At 44.7% G+C, this 18,295-nt stretch overlaps 2 protein-coding genes across 5 annotated transcripts in view; both read right to left on the bottom strand.

Annotated features, from left to right (window-relative positions):
- Agbl4 (AGBL carboxypeptidase 4) overlaps positions 1-18,295 on the bottom strand; it is a 1,188,963-nt gene that overhangs the window by 198,295 nt on the left and 972,373 nt on the right. The gene's annotated exons all lie outside the window — the stretch shown is intronic.
- The window catches only part of Bend5 (BEN domain containing 5), a 46,609-nt gene that overhangs the window by 2,932 nt on the left and 25,382 nt on the right, over positions 1-18,295 (bottom strand). For all 4 annotated transcript variants that reach the window (XM_026382132.2, XM_026382146.2, XM_026382152.2 and 1 more), the window contains 2 exons: positions 10,714-10,862; positions 4,783-4,996 (listed from right to left, as the gene is read on the bottom strand). In XM_026382132.2, coding sequence (XP_026237917.1) covers positions 4,783-4,996; positions 10,714-10,862 — 363 coding nt within the window. The remainder of the gene's footprint in view (positions 1-4,782; positions 4,997-10,713; positions 10,863-18,295) is intronic.

Genomic DNA, 18,295 nt, shown 5'->3' on the forward strand with positions numbered 1-18,295 from the left:
AGATTCTAGTTATTAATCACCTGCAGTTGCCGGGAATGTCTCCCTCTGTGAGAGAGCATTTGAGATTATTGCTTAATTAACAAGGTTTATAACAGTGCTAATGTGTCCTATTAAAAAAGTTATAAAAATTAACCAGAACACAATGCTATGGCTCATTTAGAAAACTCAGACACTCTGCAAAAGGTCATTCGACCTTAATAAGGTTTAACTGTCATTCTGGAGCTTGCCATGAGAGTCAGACTCTACTCCAGCCCCCTGATTTCATCTTTCTAAGACAGAGTCATTGTTCCTCCATCCTTCTGCCATCCGGTAAGGAATGATTTTTAACATCAAAGAGAAGAGGAAATCCCCACCAACCCTGTGAGTGTAAAGGCTTTGGCCATTTTTACATGGCAAATGTGACTAATTGCGATAAAATTGTACAAAATAAATACAAACTACCTGAATCCAGTTTAGACAGCTTTCATGGAAAGAACCAAATACAATCTGGAATAGCTCAAATAATTAAGCTAAAAATTGTGATCATATGGTAGCTGGGACAAAAACTTCAAACTAGTCTGGTTGTAGTAAAAAAAAAAAAAAAAATCAGTAGTGTATTTCAGAATGACAAGAAACCTCTGAGCCCGAAACCCCAATTCAGCTCAGCTCTGACTCTGATCAGGTATATGGCCCTGGGCAAGTGGGCAAGGCTCTAAGGGATTATAGACAAGCTCCGAGGAGGCAAAGAAGAAGGGGAGAGAACTGGGTAGGTACTGTGTACTCCTGGACACAGGAAGAAAGACGACAGACAGCACCTTCAGAGGTCAGGGACAGCCTCCTGGGGGAAGGTTCACGTGAGCAGATCTGGAGGTCTGGATGGTGAGTTGTCGCAAGCTGGGCAAAGCCTGGTGGTGCAGGGGGCATAGTGTGACTGTGTTGCAGGAACAAGGAATAGCACTTCCCCCAGGTGAGAGGGAAGAAGGCTTGCTCAAGGAACACATTCTGGTAATATCTTAGAGTTTCAAGGGTGATATAGCTAAGAAATAAAGTTGGAGATACAGCCCAGGGCCAGACTGTGAAGGAGCTTCTATGATGTGTTAAGAAGCTTACCCTTTAATAATGAGCATAGGCTCTGGCTGTGACAAGGAAGTGATGAAGGGATCATATCTGGTTTCTGAAATATCACTCTGGTGACACAATGGGAAGAGGACTCTGGAAGGCACTAAAGAAATGCAGGGGAGACAGCATGTGTCCTGGACTACGAGGGGGATGGTGGGTATAGGGAGAAGGTTTAAGAGGTATTTAAGGGGAAGGGCAGATGGGGAGGGATGCACATTAAAGATGCAAGGGTGAGGCCTGGGTCCCTGGCTGGCAGTACCATCCACAAAGACAGGGAACACAGAAGGGGCAGAAGGTTTCATGGAAGGGAAAAAAAGGTAGTGAAGGAGGAGGGGACAGAGAGTGGTGCAGTTTGGCCAATGTCATGTCAAAAGGAGACCACTGGGCACCTGGATATGTGGGTTAGGAAGGCACAAGTGAGAACTGAGATCAAATTTAGACTTGGGAATCATCATTGATCCAGCAAATGTTTGCTAAGTAGCTACTATATGCTAGCCCTGAACAGGATGCTCATGAGTCTTACATTTTAATGGAGGTAGAGAATAAAGAGAAGTGTTAAGTAAACAAGTAAATAAGAAAGGCCATGCAGAGCCTTTACGCAGGATGGTGCAACAGAAAGCAATGGAGGGGCCTCTCTAGGTGAAGAGGAGACAGGGTGTGCAGGTCAGGAGGAAGGGCAGCATGAGCAGCAGGAACAGAAGAAGCTGGAAGAAGGCCTTTGTGGTTACTGCATGGTGGAAGGTGTGGTTTGAGAGGAGAGCAGCGGGGTCACCAGAAGCCAGATGAGCAGGTACGGGGCAGGAGTGCAGCTTCCAACTGAGGGCTGTGGGACCCATGGGAAGTGAGGAGACAGAGAAGGAAAGCATGGAGAGGGCACAGGAAGAGAAGGCAGCCTGAGAGGCTGAGGAGCCTGAGGGGGAGGAACCCTGAGCATGCATGCAGAGCAGGCTTCTGAGAGGAGGACGGTGGTCTGTCACATACTGCTGGGGAGAAGGTGAGAATCGGCTCTGGATTCAGAGCCTAGGATTTGGTAATGAGGAAGTCATTTTCCAGTGACTGCTGAGCATGGATCAGGTAGACAGCTGGGAGTGGAAGGCGAATGCCAGGGGCTTTCTCTTGAATATAGAGAGTGAGTGTAGACGCGGCTTTCAAGAAGTCTAGATGCAGAGGAAGAGTCGCAGCAGCAGCTGGGTGAGGGAAGTGGTCTCTGCGTGGTTTGCTTTTGTGAGAAACATAAGCCAGCTGGGATGGAGCCAGGAGAGTGAAAGCATAATTGGAGAAAGAGGTATTAGGAAGGCAGGTGGACTGGGCCATAGAGCCCAGCTGGGGAAAATCACCAGCCCTAAAGAAGACAAGGAAACTCTCTTTTTCTGGGACGTGAGGCAGAAGAATGGGGAGGATGCAGTTAGGTGTGTAGGTGTAGTTATTTGAAGTTGTGGAAATTCCTTTTACCTTTTTCTGTGAAGGAAAAGACAAGGACATCTTTTAAGAGACAAGTGTGGAATCATGTTTAGAAAAAGCAGAGAAGATTAAAGAGGGTTTGGAAAATAGGGGTGTGAATCAGGGAGGGAAACTCAACTTGGCAGTGAGCTGTAATGGCCCCAAGCGACAGAGCTGAGGTGTGTTTTACTGCTCCAATCCTACACAGCCCTGACCTCTTTAGAAGTAAGTTTGTAGCTGAGGAAACAAACGTGGAGGGAAAGTGATTTACAAAAAATCACACCAAGAGCTGTTCAGGTATCAGTTTGCAGTCTGGTGTTTCTTTTGTTGAAACCTCATTTACTGAGTGCCAGTTACTGTGATGGGCAGTGAAGACATGGGGAATCATATAAGGTCCCAGGTCCCTAAGACAGACACACAGCAGATGATTTCATACCACAACATGACAGCAGTAGGGACAGTCACTTATCCAAAGGCACCTGGGACCTGCTGAGTCACATTGCAACAAGTATAGCAGAACTAGAGATCAGTCACCTATCAAGAGAGGCTGGGCTGCCTCCTCAGGAAGGTTGTTTTCTTGGGGCGACCTCTTAAATCAGGTTTCACCATTTCAGACAGCAGCCAGACTAAAGGTTAGCCCTGATTATCTAAAAATGAGTGGCTGCCTAAATCAATTAATCATGAGCCAGCTGGGCAGGGGAGGCAGCTGTGTGACAGCAGAAAGGCCCCAGACAAGAAGCAGGATGTGAGCAGGATGTGGGGGTTGGAAACTGGACTCTGAAGCCTTGCAGCTGTGATCTCGGCTGGTGATCATTTAATCTGTGTCCTGCCATCTCCACCGTTCTTCTCTACTTCTCTACTTCTACTTCCACGATTCTTCTCTACTTCCACGATTCCCCTGGGTCTGTGGAGTACAGCCTCTCCTCCAGAGCACCATGTCAGTCTTCTTACTCATCTCCCTGTGACTCTCAATTTGAAGACCTCCAGTGTCTCCACTGTAGTGGAGTAAACCTAAGCTGCTTAGTGTGGCCTTTATAGCCCTACGAAACTGGCTCTGGGCCATCTAGGACCTCCCTCTAGATTGCCCAGCCACTTCACCCTTTGAGCTTGCTCACTCCTGTGCCTCTCATCTTTGCACCTGCTATTTATTCTCCACTCCCCAGACCTTCATAGGGCCACCTCTTCCACAGCCAACTCTCGTCTTCAATATTGCCTCTTTTCCTTCCTCCACCACCCCAGATGATGCAGCCCTCTGGTCCTATCACATCAGCGAAGCTCCAAGTACCTGAAACTGTCTGATGTGTTCATGGGCATGTTTGCTGCCTACCCCTAGCTAATATGCAGGGCCTGCTTGACATGCATGTGCTGTTTTATTCTCTTCAGCAAAACTCAGCAGACCTAGTTATTTGCAGAAGAGAGACTAGTAGGAGTACAGATGCTGAAGCCAGCCCTGCTGCCCTGGACTCTGGCTTCTCCTGCTAGCTATATGACCTGGGCAGGTTATTTAACACCTCTGTGTCTCAGTTTCCTTACCTATAAAACAGGGATAATAATGGTGGCCAACAGTATGATTGTTAAGAGGATGATGGGGTATTCAGTTAATATATGTAAAAGTGTTTTTTTTTAAAGACAGAATCATTAAAAGAAAAAAAATTATATAAAACATAGTAAGTGCTCAAAATAATTAGCAGTTACTATATTCTCTCTGCCCTATTTCACTGTCTCTATGCTTCGTATTATCTGTACAGTACCCAGCTGTTCATCTTTAACACCAGACTGTGGGCCCCTTTTAGATGCACTGTGTTCTGCTCTTCTTTGTTCCATCAAAACCCAGTAGAGGGGCTGGCAAAGAATAGGAGCTTAGTAAAAGAATGGAGAGAGGGTGGGAGAGAAGGAAGAAAAAAATAAGAAAGTGGAAAGAGAGAGGAGGAACGAAGGCAGGAACCTTCATAGAATTCTCCCTGGCTTTCCAGCTAAGGTCCTCCTCCTTTCCTGAGAACTCTCAGGATGCTGTCTCTACCTCCTGTGTGCCGATTCCTTGAATTGTACTTGTCTGCGGTCATTTTCCCTATTCAGTGTGACTCTTGGAGGGACACTGGGGATATCTGTTCTGTGTCCCTGGGCTCTGCCCAAAGCCTGGCACACAGGGGCTCTGAGAAGCATTGGTTGAATTGAATTGTGCCCAATATATTCCCGACAGGGTGAAGGACCACGTCTCAGCTTGCGTTTGCCCTCAGTGACTACCTCTGACGATGCTTAGTTTGTGAGGCGAGAGGGGTGGCTTCGGGACTGCATCCTTCTTTTTTTTTGTGGCGACTCCTGTGACGCTTCTGTTTTTCAGAACATCTGTTCCCCAAATCATGACTGCCAAGTTCTTCGTGTACTTGGAATCTCCTTGGGTTACTTGTAGCTGGTGCCATTTCTCCTCATCAACCCAAATCCCGCTTCCCAGATGGACCTGAAAGGGAAAAGAACACCACACCTGTTAGTGCGACAGGAGGGCGGCTGGAGGATGCCTCTGTCCTTTACCACGCGTTGCTGCACCACTGTAAGGGAGGCATGCCACAGATCCTAAGTTAACAGTCTTCAAGAGCAATGATAGTAGCTATCATCTACTGAATACCTCTAATGTGCCAGGCCTTGTTCTAGTACTTTATATTCAGGATCTCAAACCTTCATTACCACCCTGGATGGAAGGTATTATGATGTCACTTTGATTTCAGATGGAAAATCCAGGTTCAGCAAGGTGAAGTGACTTGCCAGAAGTCACTCAACCAGGAAGCGGCAGAGTTGGAATTCTCAACAATTCTCCTGCCATGGCCAGGCTGCTCAGAGTCTGACAGAATCTCAGGACACACAGGCTGTACTCCTCTCTGTGTCACACTAGAAAGACAAGCCTCAATGTGAATATGCTGAGATACCTCCTCCTACCACAGGTTGGGGAGCTATAAAAATCACTGGTGCCTGGGTCTTCTCTCTGAGAGAGTGATTTATTTGGTCTAAGTGTGGCCCAGGCAGCAGGACAGTTTAAAGCTCCACAGATAATTTCAACTCAACTGAGTCTGACAACCCCTGCTGGCGCAGGTGCCTAGAGCTCACTCTGCCACCAAAGGAGTGAAGTTTTGTAGCCCTTCCCCTTCTCTGAGCTTTGGTTTTCCCACCCTATGAAGTGGGAGAGTTGGATTTCATCTCAAAGTTCAACCTTCTGGTTCAGAACACCTCTGATCTTAACAAAGTAAACATAACCACAATGTACCAGGTTTATTCTGATGGTATACAGAACAGAACAGAGTCTTAGGCTCCGTTTAAGGGCAACAGCTGGAAAGGTAAAGTGCAGAGCCAGTAAGTTATTGTGTTCTCTCTATGACCTAGCAATAAGCTATAAGCTTTTAAATTTGATCTCCTTTCTAGATATTTTAACAACTTGCACACCACTTACTAAATCATTTAAAAAAATAGTTTTGACTTTGACATTGCCATTTATGTTGTGCATCTGCTGAGTCTAGGAAGGGAGGAAATGGCCTTTGTGGGATGGAGGGGAGGCAGCTGCTAATAAGCTGAACTTTCTAAGGAACATGAAAAGGCTGTGCCAAAAGTCCTTGTTTTCAGAAAGACCTACAGGTCATCACTATTGCATGATCAGGGGATGTCTTGGGAGAGGTCCTGGTCTGAGAGACTGCACACACACCCACACTGATGATAGACTGTAAGATCAATGGCTCAAAAGTAATTAAAGCTCTTTCTACTGATGCTTGACTCGTGAGGAACATGGGTACAGAGCTGAGCAGACAGGTTGGCCAGCAACACTTCTTCCTCCAACAATTATTGAGGCTGTTCAACTATAAAAAAAAAAAAAAAAAGTAATAGCCCACCCACGGCTGTTAGCAAGCAAACAATCCATGTGCTGCATCTGACTTTGTCTCCTTTTGCTCAAAAAAATCATTCAGATCAGACCTCTAAAGGTTATCAGATTACCAGAACCACCTGGCCTCTCTGTGCAGTGAACTTCAGTATTGCAAATCAGTTCATCAGCTCAGAAAGATAAGCAACCCTCCAGTGAGATGGGCTGCCTGGGGCTGGCTAGGCAACATGGACCTGAGGTCAAATTTTGGCCTTTTTGCTGCCATTCAAACTGCAGGTGGATAGTCTGTGGTACATCAGGCATGCTGGGGACAAACTCCCTGTGGCTTCCTGCTGGACCCTGCATCATCTCCCTTGTTGATATTCTGGAGCCACCCACACAAGTTTCCTGGGATATGGGGAAAACTCAGAACTTTGAATTGCATTAAATTCTGAATCATAAAACATTAGAGATGGAAGACAACTTCAGTTTTCCAAACATCTCTTTTCTCTCCTGGGTTTTGTTTCCCATAATCTTTTAATTGATACTCTAAATGAGAAATGACAGAACAAGAGTTCCAGAAAGAAAGGAGAACTAGTAATTTTTCAGTACCTAAAGTAAATTCAATTTATTTAATTCTCCTAATAACTTTAAGAGATACAAATAGATAGAAACTGTTATTCCTATTTCACAGATGCAAACAGTAATTTAGAGGGGCTGAATTACTTTTCCCAAGATACACAATCAGTAAGTTTTGAAATCAAGATTCAAACCCAAATGTGTGTGACCCAAACCATGCTTCCCTGGTCTTGTCTGCTGCCACCTGTGTCATGGTGGTGCTGGTGTGGTTGAAAACAGACAGAACTAACACACCTACGTTCTGTTTTTCTTTTGAGTTTCCCTCTGCACCTGTCATTAACTCCTGTGCCAGCCCCCAACCAAGTCCACCACAGCCACCAGGGAAACCAGGATAAAACCACAGATTGGATTGGCTTTCTTGCCTGAGCTGATGCTTCCTCCAGCTTACCAGTGCATCATCACTAACATTAATTTCCCTAAAACACTGCTTTCCTTATTTTGCTACATGCCTTCAGTAGTCTTTCAACTCTGTTTTTATGTCAACTCTCTGGAATTCTGAATGGTCCCTGTTTCCTGTCACATCAGTGATCTGACCTCTTCAGCCTGGCTTTAAAGGACCATAAGGATCTCATCTCCATCCGACCACCTTCCCTACTATGACCATCATTCTGTGAGCACCTGAACTTGCTCACCTTCTACTTCCAGTGCACAGCAACAGAAAGAGGTTGGGCTCTGAAACTGCCAGACCTGGGTGTGGATCCTGTCTCTTTTGCCTACTGGCTGGTGAGCATGGGCCAGTCGTTTTACTTGCCTGAGTCCTACTTTTTTTCAACTGTACAATAGGCAGACTGTCACCTAATTCACAGAGTTGTTTTGAGGGTTAAAGGATATATTAAATAAATGTCAGAAGGACTACACACATCCAGAAAGTGCCAAATCCTTGCCCCCTGCTGCCTACCCTAGGTCTCTCTCTGCTCATGCCACACCCCTATCCGGTCCAGGAATGAATGCCTTCCCTTAAATTTTCTTGTCTTAAGCCAACTAATCTTTCAAGCTCCTATATAAAATTCAGGAAACATTCCTTAATTCCTCCAGGGAGTTCTGCATTTCTAGCTCCTCAGAATCTTTAGCACCAGGCTCAGCCCCTAGCAGTACATCTCAGGTGGGGAGGGGTCAAGGCTCTAGATCTCTTGTCCCTAAAACACTGATGGGACTAATCTGAACACAAAGCAGTTAAAAGCTGATGGGTATATTTAATATGTCTTAATGGTACTGTTTTTCTGTTCTGATGAGCTGCTGTTTCTTGAAGAAGAAAATATTTTTGACATTTGCTTAAGTACAAGGTCAACTTTACAGCACAGAAAGAAATGGCCCTGGGGAAGACCAATCACAGGTATACACTTTGAGACAAGGGTTCCTGAGGTCAGCAAACTCAGGGTCACCTGGAGCAACATGCACATATCACAACAGACTGGAAAGAACACTGTCCTGGGAACCAGGAGATCTGGCTTCCAGTTTCTGCCTGCCTCTATTCTATTACATAATTGTAGATAAGTCTTTTCTATGGATCTGTTTCCTATCCATACAACATGTAAATTAGACTATTTAAATTTTAATGGTCTTTGCAGTTTTATGATTCAATGATTTTTTGAAATAAAATATCTTAGACAAGAAAAGCAATGCACTTTTTTGGAATCAGAAAGTCACTTGTGTGGCAAGCCCTATTCATACAAACCATAGTAAGCTACTTGACCAAAATGTTAGCATTTATTTGTTAGGGATGTTATTAAAAATATGGCGTCTGGTGGGATGCAACTTGATCAAAACATTTCTTTGAGAAATGCTCTGTGGGATAAAACCCATTTCCTAGTAGAAAATGGATCCCATTCCAGTACTCTAGGTCTTATAGGGATTAAGACCTCTGCTCACAAGAGAGAAGGAAAGATCAGAAAGAGCAGAGCCAAGAGCACTGAAGACCACTTCTGGGATGTGGGAACCACTGTTCTGGGAAACTGTCATCCATTTCTAGTTTGCTTCCTTTCTTTTCCCTAAGTAAATCTCTTTGCCTGACTATAAGTTAGTTGTAAACACAAACCAGGTAAGTCTTATAACAACATGCTATTAAAAAACAAAATAAGCATTTTCAATATTTTGTGTTCAATTACTGGGTAAAGATATTAAATGGGGTGTGAGAGACCCGTGTTCTGGAGGAAGAATGCTATTATTGCAAAAGAGGGCCCCTGCAATGCTCTCAAACTGCCCATAAGACTTCAAAGCAAGAGAGAAATAGATTTCTCTGGGAAGCCACTTTAAGAAAAACTCTCTAATCACTCCACGAGGTGGTCCTGACTAAAAGGAAATCAACAAACACAAAACAGTCCTCTTTTCTTTTATCTTCAATTGGGGAAGGTTCACTAAACTTAATACACAAAAAAGAGCTATGGCGGGCGAGATCAATTCCGTCCACCTTTCACAGATGAGGATTCTGAGGCCCAAAGAGGCAAAGGACCTTTCCAAGGTCACACAAGTAGGACAGAGGTAGAGTTATGCTACAAACTCAGGCTCTAGCCTGCCACTTCCACTCGGTCACGCCACCTCTCCTCGGCAAAGCTGACTTTTTGCAAGCCTGTTGAGTAGAACGAGGAAAGTCCTGTGGACTGGGCCACCAGCCCTGGCCCTGCAGGGGAGGCTGTGCTCAGTGAAAGATGCAGGGAATGACAGCACACCCAAGACAGCTCTGAAGAGCAACAAGTTTCATTCCCTCAGCTTGACAATATTTGCTCTGGCTCAGGTTGGCCAGTTGCGGGGATATATCTGGACAAACCCAAATCAAACAACCTTTTCTTTCTCATGAACCCACCAGGGAACAATACCAGATAAACAGAGACCTTCTGAAGCATGAGGCAAGAAAAATGAACTGACACAGATGACTCTTTGGGGAGAAAGAGTGGTGATATCTGTAATGCATGCTGTGGGAGCAGAGAATATATAACACTAAAGCTGGATTTTACCAGGACTAGACAAAGGGCTCTGACAGACTTCTTCAAAGATGAATTCATTTGGATGAAGGATGTCAGAACAGGTTCTTCTCCTGACCTGTGCTGTGTAAGTGTGGCTTTTAGATTTCTAAAGGCTATTCCATTATTTTTTTATCCCTGTATCAATCCAATTATGACTAGTCCTTTAGTTTTATTTTATGACTTGTTTTCAAGGTCATACAAGAAAATCCGAGAAGTGATATGTGGCCCTAGACTGTGGGGTTGGCATTGCTGAATACATAGCAGAAAGGCAGCTTAGGGACAGAGTGTGTCTTACTCATCCCTGTCCCTGGCATCTAGCATGGGGCTGGGAAATAGACTTTGCAAATGGTGAATGAATACATATTGAGTTGGAATCTGTAAATAAGGTATTTTATTTCCACTTCACCTTATAAACTTAGGCATGTGGTTTCTCAGGAAGGTAGGACAAGTTTCACCAAACTATCATGGGAATCTTTAATCTTTCTTACTAATAAGCTATTTTAAAATGTCAGTTAGTTTTATAGCTGCTTCGGCCCCAAATTAAAAAATAAAAAATTGAAAAAGAAAAAGTCCCAGCAAACCTATACTAGTTGTTACAACACAAACAGTCAATCAGGACAAGGCCAGGAGGCTGATTGGTCAAAGTTGTGCTTTGGAAAGCTCCCACCATACTCTCCGTCTTTACTCTGACTAACAAACACTTGCAGGGAATGGATATTGAGCTTAAAACACTACCTTGCCATTGTCTAGGATATACTTGTCCATGACAGGCGCAGGAGCGGGGTAATAGGACGACGTATTTGCTTCCTCACTGAAAGTGCTCCGTAACTCCGGCTCTGGCTCGAGACATTCTGACTTTACTTTTTCCAAGTCAATGGCGGGACCTAGGCAGTTAAGAAAAGAGATCTGTCTAGAACTCCAAGGAAAATAAAAGGCAAATATTTTTAACTACGCATCTATCAGCACATGGTGGCACAAAAAAATTATGCTAGCTTATTTTTGTCTGTTGCACTACACTTAAACCCAGACTTGAAAATAATATGAGGTATGAATGTCACAAGGGAAAAGGTGGAAAATTGGAAGACAAGAATGGACTAGATTCTAATTAAGTATGAATGAAGAGCAGTCTTCTAGGGTATCATTGTTTACATGGAAAGGCAGGGGATTCAACTTCCTGTACAGCAAAGAGATTCTATTCAGACTGCTTTGGAAGAGAAAGAATGGCAATTACTTGAAAATGCAAATTGCATACTTGCCCCAAACCCTATTCCTATAGCCCACAGTGAAGAGGGCCACAGTGGAAGAAGGTAGGCAAGAAAACTGCATGAAGAGGTACAAAGACCTCTCCCACTCTAGGAACTAGTACTAGACTAGAACATTCCAACCAAGAAATTAAAATACAATACAGATTAAGCCCCTGATTGCTTGATCCAGCAGCTACTCTGATTTTTATTTTAATGCAATCAAGGCAAATTATGTGAGGTTTAAACAGTGAAAGGATGCTAGATAAATGGTGGTGGCTTCTAAGGGTTTTTTTTTTTTTTTCATCCATCAGTTTTTAAAAATGATGGACTATTTTTTTAAAATCACCTATTGTATCTTGATTACCAAAGGGCAGAGAAACATAATGGGTAAACAAAACCAAATGACTTGATTGACTTTTGTGGAAGAACCACACCAAAAGCCAACAGAGTTTTTAGCATGCTAGAAATTCTCCCTATGCAAATATTTCAGGAATTGACTAGGATCAGGGACCTACATATGGCTGTGCGTATAACTTTGATAAATTCAGAGTCCAGCCTTCCCTTATCCTAACTGAGTTGACAAATGGGCATAAAGCTCCTTATATACTAAATCCTCCTGCATAAACAATCAGGTTGCAACTCTATATTCAGCTGCCATATCCTAGACTTTGGTTGGTGCTAGAGGAGTGTTAGTGGTTTTGTTACTAAAATTTCTTCTGACAGGGCTTCCTAGAATGAGAATATCAATCCTGAATTGTTGGCAGTGGCCTCTTGCAAGATAGAATCTGTATAGTCTGTACAGATTTAAGCATGAAGTTTGCACACTGCTGAATGTAAGATGGCTAGGGAATGCAAGGTGCAGATGGAAGAGCTCACTTCATCTTGGTAGAGAGAATTCAGGTTGCATTCCTGGCTCAGCCTTGTTTGAATTGTTATCACAGGTAAATGAATTGCAGATGCAAAATCGGCAGATTGAAGATCCAACAGTATAATCATTCTACTAGCATCTCTCAACCATTTCTGACCTATTCAAGGGCTGGGCCCACCTCTAATTTTTCCTTTTGTTCCGAGCATGTGCCTCAGAGTAGGTTCTCTCTAAATGTTTGCTACAGGAAAAAAAGAATGGCAACAATGAATGAATAATTCTAAAATTTCAGAAACATGTGCCAATGTTTCCCCTTTGTACTTGACCTTGAGTTGAATATCGGAGAAACAAACAAGTAGAGTGTTTTGATTTTTTTTCTCAGAACTGGACAAAGGTAATTACTTTGGTTTCCCCTAAAGCACATGGCTGAGTTGGTGTCTGAGGTCTCTCTGCTCTGATGTTCAGCGAAGGGAAAAAGGAATAGGCTGAGATGAGGAGGTCTATGCTGCTGCTATCTTTCAGGTTATCTTTGGCAAGACAATGACCCTCTGAATCCTTCTTTTCCTTCTACTAGAGAAGGTTATTGAATAAAGGAAGGAATCTGGTCCACTTACAACTTAAGTCTGGTTTTCTGCCATTTGTCTCCAAAATGGCTGCTAGGGAGATCTTCCATATGACCTGTCCTTCCTTGCTTAGGATCCCCACTCCCCTCAACAGTAAGTCCCACATGATGGCCCAGGACAACTGCCTTCTCTCAGCCTACAGGGCTCATGTCTTGCTCCTCACTGATATTCACTTTTGCTAAGATTTCCCAAGTGCTGTATTGTCTCAGGCCTCTGTGCTGCTGCCTGGGCCTTAAAGGCTTGCACATCTGTCTTGCCCAGTTCCTAGTCAGACTTTGGGACCACCCAGCTGCTCAGGTGTCTCCTTTGTGAGGTGTTGCTCTACAATAGAGGTTCCTACATTATAAATACTAACAAATCTTATTTGATTCATCACCTTGTCTTTTTTTAAAGTTAGACTGTGAAGCTCTTTAAGAGCAAAGTTTTTCTCCTTTTGGGACCCAGGGCAGTGCCTGGAGCATGACAGACTCAAGAAATTTTTCATCGCATGGGAGGGGAGAGAGAGTTACTGGTGGTGGGGTCTTTTTTGGGCTGGAGTAAAGATTCTGAAATAAAGCCCTGTTGTCAAATGAGGATGCCTGGGGTCAGAGGTGGGAAACTCTTCTCTTGAACATCTATAATCTTTCTTGCAGTCCAAGAAGTAGAAATCAGAAGCCTCTAGACAGGAGAGTGGACAGTTCAGAGGGCAGCAGTTATGGACAAAGAATGGTGCTGCCACACTATGCACAGAGGGACATCTGGGGGGCACCAGAAGGAGCAGGGCTCGAGAGAGTCACCTCTCTGGCTGCATGCCTTGTTGGTCCCCTCCCCATAATCAGTCACCACTCTAGTCCAAGTGGCCTGTTTAACTCTCTCACACACCGTTCTTTCTCACCTGGAAGGCTTTGCTTGTACTTCACCCTGTCCACCTACCCAAGTTCCCCCAGTGATTCAAGGCCTGACATAAATGCCACCTCCACCACAAGGCTGTCCTGTCCCCTCCAACAGAAATAAGCAATTCCCTCCACCCCTTAGCTTAGGATTTGGGGCCAGAGCTGCTACTGGGGTTTAAGCACAGGGCTGGCCCCCCACTGTTCAGGTGGCTGTGATTTCTTCAGGTGGTGGAGCTCCATGCTCCTTAGATTCTTCCTGCCCCATCTCTGTTCTGCCAGACTCATCTGATGCCCTCATTTGTTCCTCTGTACGTCTCCTGACTACACTGTGGGGGCTCAGGGCAGGCATGGACTGTGTCTTTTTATGTCAGAGACCAGGGCTCACCTAGCACCTGGTTCAAATTCTATCTTCAAGAGATACTTTACACATAAATAATTACTTAACCTTTCTGACCTTCTGGCCTTCCCTGAATGGAGGAATGACAACTGCATCTAGGCGGAAGTGAAAATTAAATGAGTAAAACACATAGATAAGGGGATTACCATAGAGTCTGGCACAGAGTAGGTGCTTGGTAAATCAGCCCCCACCATCCATTCCCATACACATTTCTGAGCTTGCTTTTATCTCTGCTAAACTGTAGGCTGTGTAAGCCAGGGCCCCTGCAGGCCTGCTGTTGCCTCTGGTGCTTAGCCCAGCCCAGAGCAGGTCCTTGCAATCCTCTGCCACCCCTGTCTCCTTTGCTCTTGCTAATCTCCTCAGGGACTGATGGCACTTTCTCAAATACTGTGGCTACTGCAGTGTGATCTCTGGCTCTCACGGCAAACTATTTCCTAAGAAATAGACCAATCTTATTCAGTCAGCACTGTTTATGCCTGGGCCTTAGTGCCTGGTGACCATTCTCTACAAGAACCTTTTCCTCCCAGAGCACTGTAAATGGAAGGTCCCTGGTGTGTCAGCCTCAGCAAGGATGGCGGCTAGGAAGACCACCAAGGGCACATCTTGAAAGGGACCTTTCAACAGACCTGGTGTGACTACCTGCTGTGTGACCTCAGCTTCCCTGCTTGGCAGTGGGGATTACCCAGCGCCAGTACAGACTCCAGGGGCCTCTGGAAGAGCCCAGGACTGCAGCAGGCACAGGCCAGGGGCTCAGTAAATGGCAGATGAGTGAAGGAAGGAAAGGAACGAATCAGTCAATTAAGGCCTGGAGTTCAGCACCATAGAATCAGGAAGAAAAGGAACAAAAAACCATGTGGCTTCTTTGGGGAGAGGAGGGAGGGCCTCTAGTGCTTTCAATTTAAGGGAGGGGGGATTACTTCATTGTAGATTTTAGTGGGCTCCACTCCCTGATGTTGGCAATTTACATCTCATTACAACAAATGCTTCAGATTGCTGTTTTGCTTTAAAAAATTTCTGAGGCATTGTTCTCCCTCCAACACATGTGACCAAATTAGCCACAATAATAAGCACTTGCGTTAAGAGACAGTTGTATGAACTGGTGCAGATATTTTAGGTAACAAAGGAACTTTTTTTACTTTGTGGGAAGAGTAGGAAAAAAAGAAAGCCCTTTTGATCCACTTGCATTCTGGTATTGACACACACTTGAAGTTTATTTGGGGGAAAATATACCTTCCATGGAGAGAAACCTCTGAGCTGAGTAAAGGAAGCTTTTAAAGGAGTATAAAAGGTAGTGCTTGTCTCTTCCCTCAATCATTCATGAACTCACTTATCACGCAATCTGATGGCACACCAGGATCTAGGCTCTGTAAGAAGCACTGGGGACTCAGGGACAAATCAAATAAGTCCCAGTTCTGGAGAACTTCAGAATTTAACATGTGAAACGCTATTATTATTATATACAGATGGCTGTGATTTGATGGATGAGCAATGGATTTGGTGTCAGAAAAATCCAGTACAAATCTTGATTCTGTAGCCTACAAACTTAACATCTTTAACACAGTGGCTTTGCCCACAAAATGGGGATCATGGCACAGAGTAAGGGTATTAAATGTTTATTGGCTCAACAAAGAAATAAGATGACACACTTCTCTATTCTTGTTTTATCCTAAATTGGACTCATACAGTTCCTCTGAAAAGATTTTGAAAAAGTCACTGCTTGTGTGATTTGCAGGAGGTTTAGAAATCATCATTTCTTTAAAATATCTATATGTTTGGGCATTTCTGATTTCTTCTGAAATAGAAAGGTTAATGATAACCTTTAGAATGTTCTGTTATGTGATATTAGTGTGCCTTAAAAAGAATGATTAAATCCTTCTACTTCTGGAGGTTTTCTGTTATAGCTACTATTCTAGTTTCTTCAAAAATGTGAAATGAATGAAGTCAACTCTTAAATGCATTAAAAAATACAAAAATCCCTACAGAGGGTGTTTAGATTTTAGATTTAGTAGAATAAAGATGATCTTCTTTCTCAAGAAGGATCCAAACAAAGGAACAGCAAGGTAACAACAAAGGAGGTAAATAAAGGGCTTAGAAAGAGACAGGAGATGACTCAGAGTTGAGCAGGTGGATCTGCCTCTGCAGACATTGCTGCAGCCCCAGGAAGGCCGTGGCCACTCTGGGCTTAGACTGTACCCAGATTACTCCAATGGGAGAGAGCCCCCATGACTGTGCTGTAGCTGCACAGTCTCCTTCTTAGCTCCAGTGAGGGCAGAGACAAATCTGGTCTTAATCCTTGAGTTAGAGTTTATTCTGCATCTAAGTGCCTGCCCTCAGATAGGTGACCTTGATTGATTTATGGTCTGGCAGCATAAAGAAGCTCCAAAAAGATTACAGCTGCAGCCAACAAGGGTTAGGATGAAGACAGTGGAAGGAAAGCAAAGGTGTAAGGAAGGCTATAGGAGGACGGTCACAAACTTCTGTGCAGAGGCTTGGAGGACAGGCAAGAGCTTGTTGGGTGTGAGGTCCTTGGGTGAAGACAAGCAGCGCAACATACAGGCTCCCTGACTGACCACAAAGTGGGCAGTGGATAATCTGCACATTTTGGACAGGGAGGCACCACCACTGGCTAAAAGCATCTGCAAGACTTCCGGGAAGAGTGGCAGCTTGGCTGGGCTCCAATGGGAGACTGCGGTTTGTGAATGAGGGCTGGGGCAGGCTTTGCTGGGCAGAGGAGGAGAAGCAATTCTAGCATTTGGCCTGGACTGGGCAAGACTCCGGCAGCTCACGTGGATGCCTCCACAGTGGGGCCACAGTTGTTCACTGGGAATCTGAACCAGGGAGCAGCAGAGCAAGGCTGAACCTGACAGCCCCCTTTCAAAGGGGGTGAAGCACCACAGCAAAGAGTTGTTAGAAGCAGGCTCACATCCCCCATCTTGGGGGTCAATGTTTTCCCCCTACTTGGAGGAACTGTAACTGTCCATTTCAAATGACACAGCAGAGGACAGGTGACTGACACCTATGGAATGTTCTGTTAAATACAACAAAAGTCTCTCTTTTTATCTCTATAGCACTTTTCACCCCACCATCACATGACTATTTTTTCAACATCACTGACTAGAATATAAACTCCGAGGGCATGAGGAGAGGGTGGACGCAGTCTCATTTGCTGCTGTGTTCCCAGCAGCTAGCACAATGTCCCTGGCTCATATCAAATACTCATTCAACAAGTGTGCAGTGAAAGAACTTAATCCTCGGGGCAGTCCTGCAAAATCAATCTTATTATCTTTGTAGAGTCTTGGGTGAGGTAAAGTGATGTGCCTCAAGTGACACGGGTGGTAAGTGCTCAAATTCAGGGCTGTGAATCTGTGCAAAGCCTGGCTCTTCCAGGGATTTCACAGCCTTTTCACCTAATGCTCATGTTGTGGGACTCTTGGCTGGTCTGTGACCTTCCCTGGCTTTCCTAGAGGACAGTGAGGAACTTCACTGATGTGTGTGGGGTTATGGGTTATGGTGGGGAATGTCTCAAGGATGCATCTCACCTCTAGGAGTTCTGAGCCTATGCTCAGTTAGCTGGTGGTCACTGATCTGACTTCTTCACTGTGGTTATTCCCCCTCCTCCCATCCAACTATCTGGCCCAGCTAGTATTCTCAGGGCAGCACAGGGCATGTGCAAAGAAGCATGGAAAGCCTTATACATGCTCTTCATGTATGTAATATGGTCTTTGGTCCTGGGCTAGAATTAGTTGGGTTGGGGTGCTAGGGGTTGTGGTGGGAATAAGTGGGATGGATAGTGTAGGGTTGCCCTTGGGCTCCTGAAGTGTTGCTGTGGGCAACTGTGAGCACCTTAGGGCAAGAGTTCCGGAGAGGCAGAGTTTGATCATGTGGCTGAAGTCTCCCTGCTATATTAATCCATGACCCTGACCATAGTTGATGCTTCTTTCAGGGCATGAGCCTAGTTCAGAGGAAAATGGCAACTCAGGGGCTTAGACTGTACCCCAGGTTACTCCAATGGGAGAGAGCCCCCATGAACCTCCTGCAGTCCGAGGCTAATTCTCCAGTCTCGCCGCACTTGCTACCACACCTTCTCTGTGCAGTTCGGCCAGAAACTATCCTGAGTTCCCTGAGTAACCCTGCCTCTCTCACAACTCCAAATCTTTGTTCAGACTCTTCGATTGCCTGAGATGCTATTCACTTCCTCTTCATTTGGATAAATCAAACTAAGTTCCTTAAGTTGTGGCCTTCTACAGCCACCTACAGCACCCCCACCCAGTCTTGGAAGAACCTTCTTCTATATCCTCTCCCAACAGCAAGAGACT

Source organism: Urocitellus parryii, chromosome 11 (genome assembly GCF_045843805.1).
Source record: "Urocitellus parryii isolate mUroPar1 chromosome 11, mUroPar1.hap1, whole genome shotgun sequence".
Taxonomy (NCBI): domain Eukaryota; kingdom Metazoa; phylum Chordata; class Mammalia; order Rodentia; family Sciuridae; genus Urocitellus; species Urocitellus parryii.